A 23,858-nucleotide genomic window follows, 5' to 3' on the forward strand; every position below is an offset into this window, starting at 1 on the left:
CAGATCAATAAGTACGGCCACGAAAATGGAAATTGTAAGGAAAATGGAGGCTGGTGATAAAAAACAATCACCCCTGGATCATTTTGGAAGAAGCTCTCCAGTAGTTTCTAGAAGGTTCAAGATGTCTTTGTTTACTTAGCAATAGCAATAGCATTTACTTATTTACTTATGAAGATTTCTTTGATTTTGTTGTTTTATTTCATATGTTCATTTTGTTAGTTTCCTGAAACATACTGAATTGCTCTTCGTTTTATGTGGCATCAGAAACAATCCCTATTCTTTTCATGTTACTTCTGCCTCCAGTGCCCAACTTTCTGTTAAAGAAGCAATGCTTGGGGATGCATCTACTTCTTAACTGAGGTATAAATGTATATATATTCTTTTAGAGCAAAGTCACACCGGATCCTCCTTAAGCATACCCTCATTAAACTGATGCAACAATAGCTAAAGTGGATTATATACTGGATGAAAATCATACAGTAGATCAATAGCTCTGGACTCAGAAACCCAGTATGTTTTCAACTGGAAACAGTGCTGGGTTTGTAGCTACACTGTCTTTTTTCCCCCTCTTCTAATTACTAGCCTTCGCTTCACTTCATGTTGAGGGAATTAACCAGTCCAAGTAAATGCTAACTGAACTATATGCTCATAAACACCTCTTGCAACTTGGAACCATCTGCAGCCCAGGGGCACCCCATTTTCTTTAAGGAGCTGTTCAAGGACCCTGAAGATACCAAGTAACCATCACCCTTTCAGTCTGGCCTCAGATTCTGCAATAAATAACAAGCAACAGGATGAGCAGTGTAAAAATAATAATTGTACAGAGTTTTTAAAAATGTTTCCATCTCTGAAGAATGAGAAAGAAAATTTACCATGTAACCATAAAGGGAGAAATCAAAAACAGAAGATTCTCCTGGGTGTGGCCAGAATACAGAAATTAAGGAAAAAATTAAAAAAACAAAAACATAAAAATAAATAAAACTTAAAGGAAACTAAACGGAGCCCCTTGAAATCCATGCATTGTTAACCCTTGTTTTTTCATTGTGTTTAGAATATTCACCTCAGAAGCAGAATCTTTATCTTATCACACTGGAATAGATTTTCCATAATTTCAACAGCTGACTTTTTTATATACACAAAGAGATAAATCTAATAGCCAGAAGCCTGGAGAAATAGTCATAATAATAATAATAATAATAATAATAATAATAATAATAATAATAGTTATTGTTATTTCCAGTCATCTGAGCTACTTGCTTTCAAATTTTAAAAATTTATATAATTTCCATCCTTGATAATCCATCTGAGATGAGTGACTGGAATCAGAAAAAACACCCTACTCTGTTTACAGTAAGGATCCTGTTTTCTAAGCCTTGCAGGGAACAGGTTGTGGAATTTCTATCTGGCACTATGTTTGATTGAAACATAAATGTGGTATGTTAAAGCCATTTAATTAGAATGGCAGAAATCAATGGAATAGTTATGTATACACAGTAGAGTTTAAGGCTCGAAAAACAGAGGCCCAAAGAAATGGTTTCCGCCTACTTTGGGGGGGCTGGGCATGCAGACGACACATGTCCCTGGATCAGCCAGAAGCTGTGCTGGGGCCTCCAAAGGCAGCCCGAAGCCACCAGAAATAGAAGTGCTGGAAAAGTACTCCTTACCGTTGGCCCATCTGGGACTGCAGTGGTGGCCTGCTTTCAGAGTGGGCCATGCAGTTGCTGCGGTCCCTGGATGATCAGGGCTGGAGCAGCCAGAGGCCACTACAAGTCGCTGGTATGCTTCAGCCCTTAGAGAGACGTTAAAGTGATCTAGGAATAGCATATATAGTCGGCCCTCGTAATCTGCTGACTTGCCATTCGTGGATTTAAGCGTCCACAGACAGCAAGCCCATATTGTCCCCAATGGTAGCGTGTGCATGTGGCTGTGCCACCATTAAGTTCTGTTGTTTCCAATGGTGTTGTGACTGCGTGCATATTTCACCACAGGTCAATGCGGGCTGCCCCTAAGGGTGGCCTGGCTGCATGCACATGCCGCCATTGGGGACTACATGGGTTTGAGTATCAACAGATTATGGTATCCACGGGGGGTGGGGGGGTGGATCCCCTGTGGATACCAAGGTACGACTGTAGTTAAATAAAAGTAGTTTTGGTGTTTGAACTAAGCTTAAAACAATTTTGTGAACATTAGCAATTCACACATGATTAGGACGTGCAAATGAGGAAGTTAGCACCAGAACTTAGCTGCACTTATTTTAGCAGTCTTAGGTGCGTTACAGGCCGCCAGATTGCGGTGGTCTGCTGCCGCCACCGCTTGCACCGTCCGGGAGCCGCAGCCTTTAAACGGCGCGGCTCCCGGACGCCGCCGAGAAGGAGCGCGGAAATAATGGGGTGTGTACTCGTGCCATGTGCCGTCATGAGCACATGCCCCATTATTTCCAATGGGGCTTGAGCATACACTCTTTTCCCCATACGCGGAGGGGTCCAGAACAGATCCCCTGTGTATGGGGAGGGCAGACTGTATAACCATCATTTCTTATACCATTAAATGCCAACAAGAAACAGATTTTCACAAAATCCAACACACACACACAACACCACTCTTACTGTGTGAACTTAACTAGGGAAAGGAATTCTATCATCTCATCTCAGATGGACAAAATGGTAAAATGCATAACTTTTGGAAACTTCCAAAATTTGGAACATGGTTAACAAATCTGACAGAGAATCTTTGCCACAGTTATGTAGGGATAAAGATCTGCTGACCATGGAGGAGCTTCCCAAATACTGGGTGGGGGCACACCCAAGGCAGTTTGCATTTGAATATTTTAATTCTTTTAACATTCATTTATCAAACACATATTCAAGAATATACCCTTTAAAAACCCAGGGAGGGAAGGGATAATATTGAGAACACAGCACAAGGCAGGCAGCAGGAGCATCTGCTTTCCAATTCCCAAGAGAGAGGAGAAGAGAGGTTCCATATCATTAGGTTAGAACAGAAACCAAAGGGTAAGAGAAAGGCATTCAAGTTGTGGCATACTTTTTTTTGCAGAAAAAGGGGAAGTGACAAATGAGACATCTCTAGAAAGTTTTGGTTGTGTCACCACTGGCATTCTACACTACACTGTTTTTAAAATGTGGAGATATTCCAGATGTCCCAACTCAATATTTAGTTATCTAATAAACAAATGTTCCTCAGGGATATTTTTAAAGTATCAATTATACTATTTAAAATAGAGGCCTTAGTTCCAAAGTCATTCAGACTGCTGAAAATCTGGCCGGACAGTGATAGAAATTCTACCACCAAATACAGAAGAACCTCATCAGTGTCTTTCGGGGCTAAATACTGAATGAAAAAAGTGGGAAAATATTTGTAAGTTAATTAATAATTAACTCGTTTTAACTGAAAACCAGAAGGATTGGATTTACTGAGTCACAAAGTTATAATCCATTAAATTTCTGTGATTTGTGGAAAATTTTGAACATAAGGACAGAGAACATATCTGAGTGTCCACTAAAATGAGAAAAAACACATGTGAAGGAACCAATGCACATAACATTAAAGCATGGATTCATGTGAAGAAAGGTGTATAATCCATTATTGTTACTGACAGATCTATTATTTTTGCATGCTTCTCACAAAATTATGTACAATACTATGTTTCCCTTAGGATGACAATAAGTAAAGCAAATATAATTCACAAACAGTTTAGGTGTATGAATATCTAAGCTGTGCAAGAGAGAAAAAAATGTGAAGTTGAAGGCTTTCATGGCTGGGATCCATAGTTTTTTGTGGGGGTTTTTGGGCTATGTGACCATGTTCTAGAAGAGTTTCTTCCTGACGTTCCGCCAGCATCTGTGGCTGGCATTTGCATGTGTATTATTCTGTGTTGATGGCAGGCCTCAGGCTGGGAGGCTAATGCAAAAGAGGATTAGTGTCTGCTAATTGGTGATCATTATCTGCTGGGAAAGCCTCTGACTCTGAATGTTCTGCTACTGCTGATTTTTCTGGCTGCTCCAGTCTGCAGTGTCTCTCGTGTTCCTTGATTCTTGTTTGCACGCTGCAAATAAACCATCCTGGACATAAAATACTGTTTGAAAACACTGAAATTTTGGACCATGCCAACCACCACCATGTCAGGATGCGCAGGGAAGCCATTGAAATCCACAAACATCTGGATAATTTCAACCGGAAAGAAGAAACCCTTAAAGTGAATAAAATTTGGTTACCAGTCCTGAGGAACAGCAAAATAAGGACTCAGCAAATGCAAATGGGAAACCATTCAGAGTCAGGGGCTTTCCCAGCAGATAATGATCACCAATTAGCAGACACTAATCCTCTTTTGCATTAGCGTCCCAGCCTGAGGCCTGCCATCAACACAGAACAATACACATGCAAATCACTCCTGCATTTTCAGGCTCACGCAGTAATACACACACACACACACACACACACACACACACAAATTTTCCCAGGCAAGCATTCTCTGAAGATGCCAGCCACAGATGCTGGCAAAACGTCAGGAAGAAACTCTTCTATAACATGGCCACATAGCCCAAAACCCACAAAAAGATTTCAAGATTCATCCATAGCTTGCATTCTGTAAAAGGTTGTAAATTAAGGTTGTTTAATTTGTGGATGGTTGCATAACTGAAATGGCAAGTCTGCTACTCTTCCAAAAAAACAACAAAAAAAACCTTCACATGCCCTTCTGACTGCCTTCCATTGGCTATTGTCACTAGGCTCTGGCTAAGGAAGAGGAGTAGTCAAGCACATTGTTTCCTTCATCATAAAAACATGTGCAAGAGATATATGAGTAAAGGCCTGCATACAGTCCACTGCAGTTTGCAACTCTCTGCAAGTTCAACACATGCTGTGTTGCAAAAAAAAACAACAACAGCAGCAACAAAAAAAACCTTCTTAAAACCTTATTAAGCTAAGAGACTCATTTGCCTGTCAAGCTTAAAGAGGAAAAAAAAACTCTCATAATTTATTGAAAGAATGAATTGGGGGAAATACTGTAGTTATTGTATCAGAGATCCTCCCTTTTCTGGTTTTCAGATAATACATGGAAAGAAATTTCAACATGCTAATTAATAAATTCATGGGTGAACTTAAAATCCAAACATAAAAATCCAAGTAGGACTACACTATACAGTTCATGAACTTCACCATCACAAAAACTGAATTAATATAATACCATTTACATCATGGAACAATTGTGTGTGACTAAGTGGGGGATGGGACAGATGTTCATTTTTAATTAAGGTGGAAAACTTAGCATTGATTAAGTCAAGCATAGTATAGACATGCACTGTGCAAGCTTCCCCCACAGAGCTCTGCCAATGCACCTTGCTCCTGACCTGCAACACTCCCTGCTATTCCAGTGCTGGACCTACTGGGCAGAGAGAGAATCACATCAATTCTTCAGTGAAGGGGACATTGGTTTCATGACGAGAACCAGTTAGGACAAACATCACTTAAAACTGCTGCACCTGCCACTAGAACATTTGCAATCTGTCTCTAGGGTGTTTAATTAAAATTAACCCTCAAAATTGCTAATTCTAATGCATCTTGAATAGCTACACCATAGCCATTCCAGAAAATTAGAAGGTTTAAATATACATTCTAAGTTACGAAGGCCATGCTTTTAGCAATATGGCCTAACAGTAAACTGTAAGAGCCTGTGAAAGGTCTTACCCCATATAATCAGTTTTATTTTAAGGGACAGAAGCCACCTTTCCCAAACATCAGTCACTTAAGAGACATCAGAAGATCTCTCTCTGATAGCTTCAGTAGCTCTCTTTATTTTTGGAAGTTTTGACAACTTGATCTTTCAAAGGGAAAATAATGAAAATATTAGGGCAGGAAGATACTGATTAGACTCATAACCTGCAATTATACAGAACAGGAGTTGGGGGGAACCCATAATGTCCCCTTCCTGTTCTGTCTGCAGAGTGTATTCTCTAGGTAGAAAGCTGCCTTATCTTGTCAATTGATGGGGTGGGGTGGTTCAGGAATGGGGAGAGAAAAAGAAAGAATCTGGGTATAAAAAAAAAACTTACCTTGGAGCCACGTTCATTGAAGATTATCTCTACATCAAGGATTTTGCCAAATTGCTGCGAAGAAAGAAAAGAAGATTTACCCATGGTTAATTAATTCATTTAATTTCCCTCATTTTCACAAGGAAGCTGAATAAGAACCACTCCTTACTTTCTAATGCATAGCCGAAAATATTCTATACTAAAGTAGACTAATTTCTGTTTGGCTGTTGAATTCCTTCTGGTTGTCTATTTTATGTACTTGAAGCAATTAACTATGTTACCCTGAACTAACTGAAGAAGCATAGCCTATAAAAGCTACCTTGAACAAAAATTAGAGGTAAAATACAGAACTTGTAATTAATTACAAATAATTTAGTGCATTAATTAATTACTTTCCAGTAATGAAGGCACAGTATTATTGTAATTTAACAAAATAATGTAACTCCTCTTGTCATGTTGAGGTTACTTTTATAGTTTTAGTGGTTTGACCACATTTACCAGTGGAAGAGAAATACTGCATGGTTAAAGGAAGACTTATTCTTTATATCTTGCTTTGCTCTGTGTGTTGGCTGGTAATGAGGCTATGAGAGAAGTGTGTATTTTGTACAGATCAGTGGTCTGTGACATCTAGATTTTGACAAGGTGAAAGTATTTCAGCTACTTTTCAGGAGTGAGTGTTACTCATTTACATTATATTATAATATAAAATTATTTGGGGGACATTGGCATTATACTGTAATCAGTTAGTACAGTGGACCCTTGTTATATGCTGGGGTTTGGGTCCAAAATCCCCTGTGGATAACTAAATCCGTGGATGCTCAAGTCCCATTAAATATGACATAGCAAAATGGTGTCCCTTATAAAAATTTAAAAAATCAAGGTTTGATATTTGAAATTTATACTTTTTTTGAACATTTTCAAACCATGGATGCTTGAATCAGTGTATTAAAAAAACGTGTATAAGAAGAGCCGACTATACTTATACCTTTCCAAGCTCTGGATTCCAGAGGAATAAATGTGTTACACTGTCACAAGAAAAATTACAAAAACTCTTGTGGTGTCTTACAGACGAAGAGATGTATTGTGGCATATCTTTTAATATACTAAATATACTAAAGACAATCTCATTGGATGTCTCAAGTGTTGGTTACATATTACATATGGGCATATAAATGGGGGAAGGGGGGAGCTGCATAGTGTAGTCTGGAACAATGATAAGTAAAGCTTACACAATTGCAGTAAGGTATGAAAGATTGGTTTCAGCAAACATGTATGCAGAGTTCCTCCATTGTTAAAACAATTAACAAAAGCAAAATGAAACAAGTATGTGCCTTCAGGTTGTTTCTAACTTATGGTAACCTCAAGGTGAACCTGAGAGCCAGTGTGACATAATGGTTTGGGTGTTGGACTAAGACTCTGAAGATTCGAGTTCAAATCCCCAGTCACCCATGAAACCAGCTGGGTGACCTTGGGCAAGTCAAATGCTCTCAACCTCAGGGGAAGGCAATGGCAAACCTCCTTTGAACAAATCTTGCCAAGAAGACCCTGTGATAGGATCGCCATAAGTTGGAAATGACTTGAAAGCGCACAACAACAACAACAACAACAACTGTGACCCTATCACAGGGTTTTCTTGGCAAGATATGTTCAGAGGGGGTTTGCTATTGATTTCCTCTGAAATGTGAGACTATGACTTGCCCAAGATCACCCAGTGGGTTTCCATGGCCAAGCAGGGATTTGAGCCCTGGTCTCCAGAGTCGTAATCCAACACCTCTGCACTACACTGGCTCTCAAACTGAGGGTTTAGGTTCCTCTTAATCTGTGCTTGTCTCCCTTTTGTGCATGGATGATGATTAGCAACAGTGTAGCTCCAATATCAGAGAGAATAAGAGGGGTGTGGCGATAACATGTTTCAAAGCACTTCCTCCTTTTTAGACAAAAGACTGCCTACAACAAGTGGAAGCAAGAAAGAATTGAGCAAGACCTTTGCATTTCTGTTCTCCTCTTCCAAACAAACTACTGTATTCCCTTCATCATCTGGCTTGATCCTCCCCTCCCCTGTTCTCGTCCAGTGGTGACTGAGCAAATCACAACTTTACTGGACTGTTCTAGGATTCTCCTTAGGCTTTTTATTTTCTAAATATATTTTCTGTACTTCTTCAAGTCTCAAGTCTCTCTTGTGCTTGGCTATTAAGAAGCAGCACTCTGAAAAGAAAATTAAATTGCTTTGAAGACTGCTGGACTAACCAACTTCCCTGAGCAGAAGGAATGCTTATGAGCATTGCAATCAAATCAACCAACAAAAGGTCAAATCAAAGTGGGTGGCATGAGCCCCTAAAAACTCCTAACAGCTTGGTCTGGGTTACCTGAAGGACTCCCTCCTCTCACATACAGACCCTAATATCACTACTACTACTACTATTATTATCATCATTATTATTGTTATTCCCTGGTTAGAACGTGGATAGGAGACCTCCAAGCGATTTAATTTCATTTTCCAAAAAAGAAAAATGTATCTTGAATTGAGCTTCTTTTTCTAGATCTCTTGCTTTCTGTTTCTTATATGTAACATTTTATTGTCATAAAACATTTATGCATATCACTACACAATACACAGTCATATAGTTGTTTCTTACACAACAACCTACATATCATACCCCTATTACACCAAACTTCATAAACATTTATTTAGCTCACTCTTCTCAACTTCTGTTTCTTCTTCTTGTTCGTTTCTACACCAGTATTGTAACTATGAAACACAGTATTTTAAAATGTATGCTTTATCTTCTCATCTCTTTTTACAAAAGTCTATGATAGGGAACCAGTCTTTTTCAGTCTTGCTCAAATCTTTGTTGTTTATTCTTGCAGTCAATTTGTCTAACTCCCACATATCAACCAAACGTAGTACAGTGGACCCTTGTTATACGCTGGGGTTTGGCTCCAAGATCCCCTGTGTATAACAAAATCCGTGTATGCTCAAGTCCCATTAAATATAATGACATAGCACAATGGTGTCCCTTATAAAAAAAATGGAAAATCAAGGTAAATTTATACTTTTTTGGAACATTTTCAAACCATGTATGCTTGAATCCGTGTATAAAAAATCCGTGTATAAGAAGGGCCGACTATAACCAGTTGTCTATCGGTGGTATCTTTTTTTGTTCCCAGTACCTCCTTAACACAACTGTGGCTGAGTTTACCAGATATACCATTATTCTCCAGTATTTTTTCTCATTTTAATGGTCTTATTCAATAGATAAAGCTCTGGCTTCATTTGGAAATTTATTTGTGATATTTTAGTTATTATTGTATGCACTTTCCCCCAATATTTCTTTATCTTAGTACACTTCCACCAGGCAAGTGGCTACTAAAAAAAAAATGAGGCTTTCTCAATGGGAGATCCTTGATTGTGGAGCGCCCTCCCCAGAAAGGCACAGTTGGCCCTTACATCGTGGTCATTTGTGTACCTGGTGATGGTTTTCTCCAGTTTTGTCCTCCTTAAATTTTTTTGGTACATTAAAATTTTACTTTCATTTTTGTAACTGCCTATTGTTCAGTTTATATTCAGTCACTGGTTTTCATTTTTTTTAAACCACACCTTTACTTTTAACTTTTGCTGTAGGTTAAGAGAATCTTGATTATTTGGCAATAATAATAATAATAATAATAATAATAATAATAATAATAATAATAATAATTTTTAAAAAGAAATCACAGCTACTTGCCACCAAATCCCTCAATGTATTACCATATAGACTACTGAACAAATTATGCAGCGGTAGTCTTCTCTGTAATTGGAAGTCTTCACGTGACTTCCAACAGAATCTTTGCTTCGCTGTGCCATTTTTAGACTTCGTTCTCATTAAAAGCACACTGGTACTTTCATCGTCAACCACACGTCCTACATCCAGTTTCCAATCACTACCATGCGTTAAAAAGGGGCTCTTGGTACAATGAAAACACACCTTAAGCTGTTTTTCTCTGGCAATAGTGCCTCAGATATAATTTCATTCCACGGTGCAGTCCTAGAACTGCCTATTCACAGCAAGAAGTAACTTCTCCCAACGGTACATTCAATAGGTAAATGTGTGCAGAACTGCAGCCTAAATCTCATCTTCTTTCCAGAGGGAAATATGATGCTTCATTACGCATACAAATGTCAAAACTGACTCCATCGAAAAGTATGAGTCACATCCATGAAAAAAATAAATAAAAAAAGGAGTCACAGTTGCTCTGTAACCTCCATCCTTGCACTTCCATCTTAATGTATCTATTGCAGACTTATTGTCAACTCTTAAATTTTACTGTAAACGGCTTTCCCCAAAGGCACTGATCTAACTCCCAACAGTACATTGGCTGGCCTCCTGTTAATGACATACAGAAGATCTGGAGGACCATGCCTCCCTCTCCTGCCGGACTTTGGGCCAGGGGCCACGCTGCTGCTGCTGGGCGGCTCTCTCTGGGGTGTCGGAGGTGCGCATCTGCGCACCGCCCCAGGGAGGCCGCCCACGGACTGTGTGCAGGACTCCAGCTGCGCAACTGCACAGCGGCGCATTTTTAGCGGCGCAAGATCCAGAAGAGGCTGTGCGGATGTCAGCCTTAGAGCAGGGGATGCCTGAAGTGGCTAACCTCTGCTCTTTCAATTGCTGGGAAAGGGGGGGAGGAGGTTATGGATGCGGGGGATGCGCGGGCTGGGGAGGAGGGGGATAACATCGGCACGAGCGGAGCTCCCATTGAGGTAGTGCTGGGCAAGGGGAGATATGGCGGTGGGAGAAGGGACTTGCGTTACAGAGGAAGGCGGGATCGATGCGTCATATCTATCTCTCCTTCCTGTCCCCCTCCCAACCAAAGGGACCTGAGGGTCACTCCAACCGTGCCACAAACCCTGTCGCTGCTCCTGTGCAATGCCAGGTCGATTAACAACAAGTCCCACATCCTCCATGATCTGTTGGAGGACACTAATTGCGACCTGGCTTGCATTACCGAGACCTGGCTTGGGCCTGAGGGGGATGCTGTGTGGGCACAGGCCCTCCCTGCTGGGTTCTCGGTGAAGGACCAGCCCAGGTCAGGTGGGCGGGGTGTGTGTGGCCTTGATACATAGGAACACCTTGTCTCTCACCAGGAACCACATCCGACAGACGTCCTTTATCGAGTGTATTTACCTGACCCTAAAGGCTAAGGACAGTCTAGGGATTCTGTTGGTGTATCGGCCACCCTGTGCACTAGCGGACTCCCTTAACGAGCTGACACAGCTGGTCGCGGAGCTGATGCTGGAGACGCCCAGGCTACTTGTCCTGGGTGACTTCAACATCGCCCTCACGGCCAGCTATGTTCCATCCGGTGTGGCTCGGGAATTCATGGATACCATGGCGGCCATGGGTCTGTCCCAGCTGATTTCGGGTCCAACGCATTTTGCGGGTAATACACTTGATATGGTCTTTTGTTCAGATGGCCAAACACCTACGCTTAGCCGACAAGGCTCTCCTAGACCGCCTTTTGAAGGACTACGGAGAGGCGATACAAGCAGCTAAGAACTCGTTCTATGGTGCTCGTGTCGCGTCCGCGGAGTCGCGTCCAGCAGAGTTGTTCGGGGTGGTCAGGGAGCTAACTCAGCTCCCTCCCACCCCGAACCAGATCCTTGAACCTTCTAAGGCCTGCTGTGACCAATTTAACAACTTCTTCGCGGATAAAACCTCTCGGTTAAGCGAAGGTCTTAACGGCGGCATTAGAGCAGAACCTAGGGTAGAGGCATCCAGAGCCTCCGTGGACTCTATTAAACTGGATCAGTTGGAGTTGGTAAGTACCGATGATGTGGACAAGATCCTCGGAAGTGTTTGGAAGACAACCTGCTCTCTCGACCCTTGTCCCTCATGGTTAGCGGCGCAGGGGGGACCGGCAGTAACTTTACTGTTACGCCGGATTATTAATACATCCTTGAGGGAAGGGCAATTTCCATCTGATTTAAAATTGGCCATTGTAAAACCTTTATTTAAAAAGCCCTCCCTCGACCCCCTAGTATACAATAATTATCGGCCAGTCTCGCTGCTGCCATTTCTGGGAAAGGTGATCGAGAGAGCGGTTGCAATCCAGCTTCAGTCGGTCTTGGATGAAACGGATTATCTGGACCCATTTCAAACTGGCTTTCGGGCGGGTTACGGGGTTGAGACGGCCATGGTCGCCTTGGTCGATGATCTCCGTCTGGGCATCGACAGGGGAAGCGTGTCCCTGTTGGTGCTCTTGGACATCTCAGCGGCTTTCGATACCATAGACCATGGTATCCTTCTGGAACGCCTGGTTGAGGTGGGAATCGGGGGCACTGCGCTCCAGTGGTTCCGGTCCTACCTCTCTGGGAGGTTCCAGATGGTGCAGCTGGGAGACGTGTGCTCCAATAAGAGGGCCCTTACAACTGGGGTCCCTCAAGGAGCCATTCTGTCTCCCATGCTATTTAACATTTACATGAAACCGCTGGGAGAGATCATCCGGAGACATGGGGCACGGGGTTATCAGTATGCTGATGACACCCAGATAGTCTTCTCTATGTCTCCGACTGATGCAGTGACTGAGGATGGCGTCTCTCCTCTCGTGGCATGTCTGGAGTCAGTAATGGGCTGGATGAGGAAAAACCGACTCAGTCTGAATCCAGAGAAAACGGAGGTACTTGTGATAGGTTCCCCTGGTCCAGGAATGGCGGTGGTTCCACCTGTCCTGAACGGGATCACGCTTCCTGTGAAGGACTCTGTGCGCAGTCTGGGGGTGCTTCTTGATTTGTCGCTCCACCTTACATCTCAGGTGAATGCGACGGTCAAGAACACCTGTTATCAGCTTCGGCTTATTCGCCAGCTGCGCCCATACCTGGCCCAGAGGGACCTTGAAACAGTGGTACACGCTCTGGTAACCTCTAGATTGGACTTCTGCAATGCGCTCTACATGGGGCAACCCTTGTATCATACCCGGAAGCTACAGCTGGTACAGAATATGGCGGCCAGGCTGGTCACTGGTACTTCCAGGACCAGCCATATTACACCTGCCTATTCGCTTCCGGGCACAGTACAAGGTGTTGGTGATTACCTATAAAGCCCTACATGGCTTGGGCCCAGGATACCTGAAGGACCGCCTCTCCCCATACATTCCGCCCCACACCCTCAGAACTTCTGGGCAGCAATTACTTAGGGTTCCAGGGGCCAAACTCTCCTCTACAACGAGGAGGACGTACTCCATCGTTGCCCCGACCCTTTGGAACACGCTGCCCACAGAGCTCCGCTCGGCCACCTCCCTGGCTCAGTTTAGAAGGGACTTAAAAACCCTTCTATTTCGAACTGCATTCCCCGAGTGAAGTCCTAGATGGCCTTCCTCCCTATGTTGTCGGCAAGATGGATGGCTGACCGGGGTTTTTAAGTAGTTTTAATATGTATACTGAATGTATTGTCTTTATTATGTTGTTCACCGCCCTGATCAATGGAAGGGTGGTATATAAATAAAATTTTTATTAAAAAATTTTATTTTATTATTATTATTATTAACTAGGCCAGCAGTATTTTGTGTGAGGACCAACCTAAATTAGATACTGTGGACATATGCTAAGAAATCAGTAATTAAGAGATTTTAGTCCTTGACACAAAGGGAATCCCTGTAACTTAGAACCTGCACTGTGAGATTTCTAGCAGGTGCTGGTTCTTTTGCTTGCTTAAAACAAGAGTCCAATACCTCTCTCTTGGCAGCTGTTAACCTGAAAGAGAGCTAGGGAAAACTACTTTTGGATTGGCTATCCTGGCTTGAGAATTATCGGATTTGTAGTATATGACATTTATTTTCCCAGACTCTAATGAAGCTAGATAAAAAGGTTTCCTGCTGGGACCCAAATGCAAGAACAGGCTATTCTGCTACTGTATTTGAAAACAGCAAAATCAGAACCCTGTTTCTCATTATAGTTAATCTATAGAATTCATACAAAAATATTTTGAATTACTCTTCTTTTTTGGCTGCAATTTGAACCACAACAATTTTCAGGTTTAAAAAAGCACACTTCATTCAAGATAGGGACTTCTGTTCTGTACACTGTGACCAAATGTTCTCCTTTTTCCAGACATGTCCTACATTTCAACCTTCTGTCCAGCATGAATTTCAAAATGTCCTCCATTCTGAGCATGACTAAGAAGCACAAACTTATATTTATATTCATGTTTTAGCTTTGTTTTGATCTTGTCCTTCATTTTTCTTGAATGTCCTACAGTTTGCCTTCTCATCATCTAATAGATGGGATACCAGCTTTTTTCATTAGATACTGTGTCATATTTCCATAGAGCCTTCCCCCATCTTGTATCTAGCATGTGGGATCAGAATTTTTATATCTTTGAATGATGACATCTAATCATATCTCATGGTGACATGAATTAGGTCAGGACAATTTAAACTGACCAAAAATGTCAGTTTAAAACAAGTTAAATAAATAATAATCTAATTGCTAGGGTTTTTAAAAAAAAACATTCTTACATTGTTTAAACAAAAGTATTTTAAAGAATAAATCTTTGAAATAAATAAGAGTTCATACCAATAAATTCATACAATGATTACATTATATCAGTTTCTATATATAGATTTTGTACTACTTAGCAGCATAATCCCAAACGTGCATCAAGCAACCCGTGTACCTTTGTGCTATAGAATCTGTATCTGCTTCAAGACAGGAGGTCAGTTGTGAAATTAGGTTACCTGCTTAGCTCTGTATATTTGACAGGAATCAAATAATTGTTTATATTTTAACATAATTTTATTCTTAAAAATGTATTATTCTCCACCACCACTGCCTCTCTAATTCACTCTCTCTTCAGTTCTCTGACTTTGGCACTGTCTTGGACTCAACGGTTTGATGGCAAACTATTCTCCACTGATCCTCTGCACACTCCTCTTCTCAGCCAGCTCCCCTTTCATATGCAAATCCATACTCTTTGCCAGTTGCTCCACACTATCCTGCAATCCCTGGAATATATCTGCTTAATACATTAACATACAGTACTGCTTCATAAAACCTACAGTATATCACAGTTCTGAATGCACATCAAAAGCATATTTCTTCCAGAAAGCTGGTGCAGACATTTTCTAGCTATTGGTGTCACTTCCTAGAGAAGAAATATCAAGATGGTTTCAATTTAAAATACAGATAATCAGGGTATTTTATTATTATTATTATTAACCTTTATTTATGAAGCGCTGTAAATTTACACAGCGCTGTACATGCAATTTTTTTTAGTTAGACGGTTCCCTGCCCTCAGGCTTACAATCTAAAAAGACATGACACAGAAGGAGAAGGGAGTGGTGACGGGAAAGGGTAAGAGGTCCAGCAGTTCCTCTCAACCTCCGAGGCCTGGACCAAGGCAGATGGACAGGAGGGAGGGCTTGGCTTCAAAATGGAAGGTTAATCATTATCCAGGGAAAATACATACTCACAAGTAGGATAATACATATACAGTACATAGCAATACAGGAAATGGATCAATAAACAGTCAACAACAGAACATCAGATAGTAAGCGACAATTATGCGATGTCTGGGAAGGCTTCTCTGAACAGGATGGTTTTCAACTCTGTTTTGAAGCTGGTTAAAGAAGTGATGACTCTTGCTTGTGGAGGAAGAAGGTTCCAGGAGTGAGGGGCAGCAAGTGAAAAGGGGCGAATCCGGGATGGGGCAGAGGAAATCCTGGGCTGAGACAGGAACCCTTGACTACCAGAACGGAGGGCCCGAGTGGGAAGGTGAGGAGAAAGAAGGTCTGATAAGTAAGGAGGGGCCAGTCCATGGAGGGCTTTGAATGTCGACAGCAGGAGCTTATACTGAATGCGGAAAGGGAGAGGGAGCCAGTGAAGGGATGCCAACACAGGAGAGATGTGGTCAGAGCGGTGGGTGGAAGTGATAATGCGTGCAGCTGAATGCCTGTAATCATTTATAAGAGAAGACAGCCTATGCCACATGGGCCACAATGTCCCAAATTTTGACTGGGCCATCTGTAATAGAGATCTCAGAATGTTGCCTCATTTATCAAGCGATGTTAAAATTTCAATGCTTGAAGAGCTTAGGGGGCATCAGGGATAGTAGTGTCTGAAAACTGGGAGACTGGATAACTTCTCAGCCTATGCTGCCTACCCATCCTTTAGATTAAGTTTCAATATAGTATGACATTCTCTCACATCTAATGAAAACAGGAATTAAATCAACATTGTCTGTTCTCTTTTGCAGGGTCTGTTCTCTCCTGGATAATAAAATTAAGTAGTTGCTTTTTGCTCAAGGCCAGAGCTGCCCTCCAGGTTGGTGCTCTATCCTTCAGGGCTTTCTTCACTCCTCCCAGTTCTCTCCCGGGCAATTTTCATGCTATCTACACAGTTTCTCTGCAATCACATTATTTTTGGAAATCCACTCCAGGCAAAGCCCTTAAGTCTTTTACAGATGACATTGAAACAATGGAGCCTGCATTGGAAAAGGGGGGGGGGGGTGCATTAAGCTACACACTGCAAACAACCAAGGGTTCCCTACCAAAGAAAATACTGGTTTCAGTAATGACTCACCCAAGGGCAAAGCACTTGTACTGCAAAATAATAGTAATAAGGAAGAAAAAGAAGGAGAATAATGTGGTAAATATTTTTGTCCCATTTTATAGTTTCAGGCTGTGTTTATGCTGTACAGAAATGCTGTGCTGGCAGGAAATAAGGATGGAATTATTGATTGTTTCTCTGCTCCAACTGCAGAACTACCCCAAGCTTCAAAATGACACATGTTCCTGCATGTGTGCCCAAAAAGTAAAAGCAGTTCTGGCAGGCTCTAGCATTGGGACTGCTGTCAGAGCCAGGAAAACCAAAGCTCCTCATTAAGTCAAAGGAAAGACTAAACCCACAGGCACCACAGTTCTCATGCACTTCCCAATTTACACACAGACACTGGAAGAACCCTCCAGACACAACATGAACTCAAAGTACAATGATTGTAAAGTAACCAGTAATTTGGTGGAGCCTGGAAATTACAAAACATTTTTATGTCTTGGCCAGTGGTCTAGGACTGGTTCCTCCCACACAACTCCTCCCCAATTGTTGAACAGGTAAAGTATGGCCGGCTTGAATCTCCAAGGCACATTTATGTATATGTAAATTTCAATATACGATATAGATATGCAGAAAATGCTAGCTCATTTTTTTTCCAAACAGGATGCCATTATATGTCCACTGGAGCCTCATACAGAATGTAATTGGCCATCGTGCAGTATTCTGTCTCTATCACTAGCCAAAGGAGAAGTGAAGATGTACTTGGGTTCCCAGTTACAGTTCAAGCTACAGCTGATGAACATACAGCAACCACAGAAACATCATGCAGACCTGGCAGGAAGCATGGCCCCATCCCTAACCAATGAGATCAACATAAAAACAAGATCCAAGAGAATATGAATATACTTGTGGTGATGATTTCAGTTAAGTGGGTCTTTTAACGTTAGTGCACCCCACAAAAATTCACCTTAGAATTTGTCCCATACATTTTAAAAGTTTGAAAAACTTTGTATTAGGTATTTTTAATTGTAAGGCAAAAATGCTAAAAGCAATACTTGATCCCGAGATTCTGCGGACTTTATAAAACAAAGAAATTGGTATTCTTGCTTTTGGCATTTTTTTTAGTCCACAGGAATATAGAATATACATCTTATTAAGCCACAACTGATAATTTTCAACAGGAACCTTTGGTGAAGACCTATTTCAGAAGTAGCTTGCTAATCTTAATGTGTAGTGTACCCAAGAGTTCTCCCCCCGCCTTCAAACCACTCTGAACATCCTCAAAGAATTCTTCACCAACACATGTTCCCCTACATACTTGAAAACTTTGTTCTTAACAATGGTTTCTACTTATTTTCTTTGGGCAATAATCACCTGTTTTGGATGACAGATTAAAACAGACATAGCTGAAAGGTACTTACAGTCAAAAACCCACACAAGATGGATGGCAGGAAAAGGGCAAGATAGCTTTAAGAAATCTAAGTAATTTTTAAAAATGCTATGTCCTTCAGAATGAAACATTGAATAACATTACTGTATGTACTTGACTATAACTTGACCCTCATGTGTAAGTCGAGGGCAGGTTTGTGGGCCAAAATTATGGATTTTGAAATAACCCATGGATAAATTGAACGTAAAGTTAGAGCAGGGGTTCCCAAGCAGGGTGCAGATGGAATTTCAGGAGGTGCAACATAAAGTAGGTTGCGTCCTTGAGTGATGAATCACAATACATTACTCGTTTTTTCTAAATAAATTAGAATCTAATTGCTCAATTTAATTTCCATTTCATGCACTGAGTTAAAAGCTTTTTTTAAAAGTTCATTTTGTTCACCTGCAGTATTGTATGTGGTTCAATTTGTGGTACAGAAATTAGACTTATTCATCTTCAAAAGTGATAATATTTCTGAAGGGGGTGCAAACATTAATCAAACATTTCCTAGGGGTGTGGAGCATAGAAAAGGCTGGGAATCACTGACTTAGGGGCATGTAACAAAGGAGGTAAAGGATGATGCAAAGGAAAACAATGCCTAAGAACTTACAAAATTCCAGCTGGCATAGCTGTTTGCGGTCACCCTAAATGTTGGATGGATGAGCAGGGAACTATGATGCGATGTGTGAGGAAGGTGACCGGGCACAGGGAGGCCTAAGAATACGCACACTTGCCAAAAAGGATGAAAAGTCAAAGTAAACGAAACTATGTTTGTACAGTGGAGCAGGAATCCATTCTGCCCTCCCCCCATGTAAGGCAAGTACCACGTAAGCTCGAGCCCCATTCAACAGAATGGGGTTTCTGCTTGCGGCGGCGCAGCATGCGTGAGCCACAGGCACATGCACCATTCGGTACATTATAGCATGCCTTCCACACAAACCGGAAGCCGCATATGGTGCACCCACATATGGAGCAGGTGCACTATAGTGATTAGGGCCTTTACCTTTAATATGATAATGTTGCCTTATTTTAACCCAGAAAAGCTGACAAACATGCATGAGCATCTTATACAAAGCCTGATTTCTCTTGGTGCTCCTTTGAGGAGAACCACCAAAGATCTGCCCCTACTGCCACAATCCCTCCCAGACATTCAAAAATGTCAGGAACAGTGCTATGGTGGAAAGAGCAACCTGTTGGTGCTTCTTTCAGGTGTTCCCCAGATGGACTAAGCTCTTGTCTTTTGGCACTCTACTCAGAGAAGGAGGTGGTTCCTTTTTTAAAATATGAGAAGGTACAGCACTTACACAGACCCATGAAGGTGACCCAGGTTTTTTAAGTCAATTTTTAATTATAATTTTTAGACTTATACCATAAGACTAAAGTGACTGCGAGCATCTACAGCCATGTTTAATCAGAAAAAATAATCCACAGCCCTATGGGGAAGGGAATAAAGTGTGCACACAGGCAACTGCTACTTAGCATATTGTTTTATGCTCGATTTGACTGCAGAGATTGAAAAAGGTCTGTGGCCCCAAGAAGGGCCACCCTCACGCACAAACCACAGTGTGGTGTCTTCAGGCTCTATTTGTCTGTGTCCTTTGGGGGCATATAATGCTTTGTGTTTCCACATAAAATAAATTATAAAAATAAATACATGAAGGAACATAAAACAGCCCTGTTATTCCTCAAAAAATATTATTACCATACCCCAAACATCTGCCGGAGGTCAGGATCCCGAAAGCGGAAGGGGATGTTGGAGACATGCAGCCGCTTTGGAGTTGACTTGCTCTCAGTATTCTCACTGCTTTGTGTCTGTGACTGTTGGCCGTCTGTCTGTGCCCCTCCTTCTGTCTGCTGTAATTAAAGGAAAAAAGGAGAGAAGGAATCACAAAAAATCCAGCCAAGATTCATCTGTTTATCAGCCTGTGTCCCAGGTATTTCTACCACCCTTACTGACTTGGCATTTAAGCATCTTAGTATGGATAAAAATAGCCAAGTAAAATAACAAGGAATGCTTTGTTTCTGGAAAAGATGGAGAAGAGGAAAGAGTAAAAGGATCTTGATAGAAATGCAATTTGGGTGTGGATTCAAATGGACACAAATACAACAGTGCAAAGGACTGTACCAACACATTTACTGCATAAGAAGTAGTTATGCTTCTCCTTTTAAACTGAAATGAGGCACCACATTTCACTTGTAATACCATGCTAAACATGTCCTGAGTTATTGGATTTCGAAGCCTGCTGATAGATTTCTGTTGTGTTTTAAAATAGAATGTGCCATCATTAAACAATAAAAATGATAAAAGCAGCAACAAACTACACCTAGCATTTTATAGTACTTGTATAGTTGCTTTGGTGACAATATATGGGAACTGGAGTAAGCCTCTGGTTCCATTATCCTTTATATCTCAAAAAGCAGCAGCATCTGGCTTTACGGCATCCCTTGCTGCCCTCTATGTGATGGTGTGAAATTACTATTTATATTTATTTACTACCAGTTAGTATTGAACTGTGACTCTGGAGAAGAGGGTTCATGTCCCTGCTTGGCCATGAAATTCACTGGATGACCTTGGGCAAGCCACACACTCTCAGCCTCAGGGGATGGCAATGGCAACCCCTCTCTGAAGAAACTTGTCAAGAAAACCCTGTGATACCCCTTAGGGTTACCATAAGTCTGAAACAACTTTGTGGTACACAACAACAACAACAACAACAACAACAACCTATCAGTTAGTATAGTGATTCTCATACTATATGAAGTGGTAGACCTGCAACTTTCCCCTCCAAAGTACCATATCATTTATATTTATATTTATACTTATAGTTTTCCTTTCTTGAAATGTGGGACACAAAGAACCTAACAACAAGGATTGGGCCATATTATTATTGTACCCACACAGCTGCCTGGAAACTCACTGTGGATCAGCAGCTGATGGCTCACAGTCCCACATTTCATAGTCACTCCACAGGCAGTTGAGTAACACTGAATTAGGAGACTGTGAAAGATCTATCTTTTTCACTAACTGTTCCTGTCTGACCCCAATGCGGTCTCTATATACTATAGTAAAAGATTTTATGGAGAAATCACAGCTTTACAACCTGTCGAGCAAATCTATGAAATGCTGCACGTCTAATACTGGTACCAGCATATGCTCACCATGCATTACTTCCAATGTATCACTCAGCAATCAATTCTGGTGTCACTCTCTCAACATTTATATTGATCTCTCAAAGGAGATCTTAGCTCTTATTAATGTCAGATTTTAATTTCTTTAATGGAAATGGGGAGAAGCGAACAGAAGATGGAAATGAAGCCACAATTATACAAAGCCCTGCTGCACAAGAATAAATGTTGCACTTGGATGGAGGATGTAATTATATGCAAGCATAAAGGCGCAAACAACCAGATCCAACTCTATGCCAAATGAACTGGAAACCTACACATGAAAGCTTATATTTCACTAAAAATCAGCAAGTTAATCTGCACTATGCACTGCAGATGACTCTCCGGTTTTATGTTAGTTTTCTACCATTCTTCCCTTTCTTTGTTCCCTAGAGGAAGAGGATGCTGGCGAGGTGCACTGCCACAATCAACTCCTTCACCTCCTGTTGTTTCACTAAAGTTAGGAGGCCATCAAAATCAACTGCCCTATGAGCCAGAGAGGAAGACGCAGCAAACTCTCATAAATGTCATCTCATTATATAGTCTACTGTTTCAATGACTTCATATTGTTCTTACATACTTGATGTAAGCTGCTCTAGAGTCTTACTGGCTGAAGAACAGGACAAAAATACTCAAAGGAACTATTAGGTAACAATCCCAAGTCTCACATCCCCATGTGTATGCTGTTTCTAAACACAGTGTGCACTACACATGACACTAGGTCCTAAAAATCTTGATGAAAGGCTCTAAACCAGTGATGGTGAACCTTTCCAGGTCCGTGTGCTGGAGGCGGGGCTTCTGTCACTTGGGGGTGGGGCTTCCATCCTTTGGGGTGGGGTTTCCACCCTTTGGGGCGGGACTTTCCCCCCACCCTTTCCCAGTCTCCAGCTGTCTCTCAAAGACAGCTAGAAGCTGGGGAAAATTAGGGGGAGGGTGACAGGTGCGTACCTGCTCCTCCTGCCCTTCCCTTGGCCTCCAGCTGTCAGTGGCTCCTCCCCAGAGACCTTTTCCGGCCTCCAGCTATCTCCAGAGAGGTCTGTGAGAAAGAGTGATGGGCCGTATGCCCAGTCCTCTTCCCCCCGGCTTGCCTTTCCTCCACCAGAAGGGGCCCTTCAGAGCCCATTCCGGCAGAGGAAAGGCAAGCCGGGGAGGAGAGGCTTGGATCGCGTGCCCAGTCATCTTCCCCCCAGCTTGCCTTTCCTCTGCCCGAATGGGCACATCACAGCAAGCCAGGAAGGAGAGGGCAGCCGATGTCTGCTCCTCCCCACGAGGCTTTGCCAGACCTGAGGTGTCCTTCGAAGGGCACCTCAAGACTGGCAAAGCCCCGTGGAGGGAAGCAAGGGCCACGGGGCAATGCCTCCTCCTCCCCGCGAGGCCTTGCTAGTCCTGAGGTGTCCTTTGAAGGACAACTCAAGATTGGCAAAGCCTCACAGAGGAAAGCAGGGGACGTGGGGCAATGCCTCCTCCTCCCTGCAACGCCTTGCTAGTCCTGAGGTGTTCTTCCAAGGACCTCAGGACTGGCAAAGCCCTGAGGAGAGGAGTAGGGACTGTGGGCTGACACCGTGGGCCCTTCGTCTTCACTCTTTTCTCGGCCTCCAACTGTTTTGGAGAGGCCAGGAGGGGGCTGGGAAGAGGAGCTAGACGCGTGCGCCTCTGGCGCCTACTCCCAAGCGCCATTTTCAGGCTTCCCGCTTCTCTCCTGCTGCCCATGCCTGGCAAAATGGCATCGTGTGTCACTTCTGGCACACGTGCCATAGGTTTACTATCAGGGCTCTAAACACTGACAGGGACAAAAATCCATATTCAGTCTTCATTTGAATCTTTCCACCAGCAGAGTTGTATAAATCTTGTTATCACACAGTAAATCCTTTACATTAGGGAACTCATTTTTGGAGAAGTTTGGAAGACATGTTTACTGACTGATGAGTGCTGGCAGGAGCAAAGTGAAATCAATAATAATTGAATCAGGTTTTACCTCAATTACAGCACAGGAAAGCACAATGAAATATTTGCTGGCATGTCCATCTTCTGTTATTTTTTTCCTTGGAGATTGGTAAAATAAGTGATTTAGCCAAGTAACATAATGTTTTGACCCTCAATTATTTTTGTTTACATGATAGGTTAATTTTTTCTCCTCTTAAAAAGCTGAAAGATTAATTAGGACTGTAAAGGACATTATCCAACTGAACTGGTTACAATCGTTCTCAGAGCCTGGAGAAATTACTTTTTTGGAAGACAGTTCCCAGAAGCTCTTAGTCCACATAGACAGTGGCATGCTGGCTGGGGAATTCTGGGAACTGAAATAAAAAAGAGTGTGTTTCTAAACCATGGATTTAAGTATTTCTCAGGTCAACCTACCTCACAGAACTGATATAAAGGGGGGGGGGGCAACTAAATGTGTTATCTGAGGAAGGATGGGACAGCAATGTAATATTGGAATGCAAATCCCTGTTTCCCAACATCTACCATCATTTGTTATTCTAAGAGCCAATATCTAATTTAAGAACCTCATTTTGAAAGGGCACAGGTCAGACCCAAGCAACTTGATACATCAATATATTTTTATCCATTCTAGGAATTTAAAAGTTGGTTCACTGTAATAGCAATATGATGACCCCATCACATGACTTATGCTAAGTGTAATGTCTGGATAGTAAATACTATGTAATCTCCAAAAGAGGTAACAGGAAAATCT

At 42.0% G+C, this 23,858-nt stretch overlaps 1 protein-coding gene across 8 annotated transcripts in view; it reads right to left on the reverse strand.

Annotated features, from left to right (window-relative positions):
• The window catches only part of RBFOX2 (RNA binding fox-1 homolog 2), a 255,393-nt gene that overhangs the window by 48,282 nt on the left and 183,253 nt on the right, over positions 1–23,858 (reverse strand). For all 8 annotated transcript variants that reach the window (XM_089528090.1, XM_089528089.1, XM_089528088.1 and 5 more), the window contains 2 exons: positions 19,706–19,852; positions 6,069–6,122 (listed from right to left, as the gene is read on the reverse strand). In XM_089528090.1, the coding sequence (XP_089384216.1) occupies positions 6,069–6,122; positions 19,706–19,852 (201 nt within the window). The remainder of the gene's footprint in view (positions 1–6,068; positions 6,123–19,705; positions 19,853–23,858) is intronic.

The sequence above is a fragment of the Sceloporus occidentalis genome, unplaced genomic scaffold, assembly GCF_023333645.1.
Source record: "Sceloporus occidentalis isolate IW3139 unplaced genomic scaffold, rSceOcc1.0.p SCAF_5, whole genome shotgun sequence".
Classification (NCBI taxonomy): domain Eukaryota; kingdom Metazoa; phylum Chordata; class Lepidosauria; order Squamata; family Phrynosomatidae; genus Sceloporus; species Sceloporus occidentalis.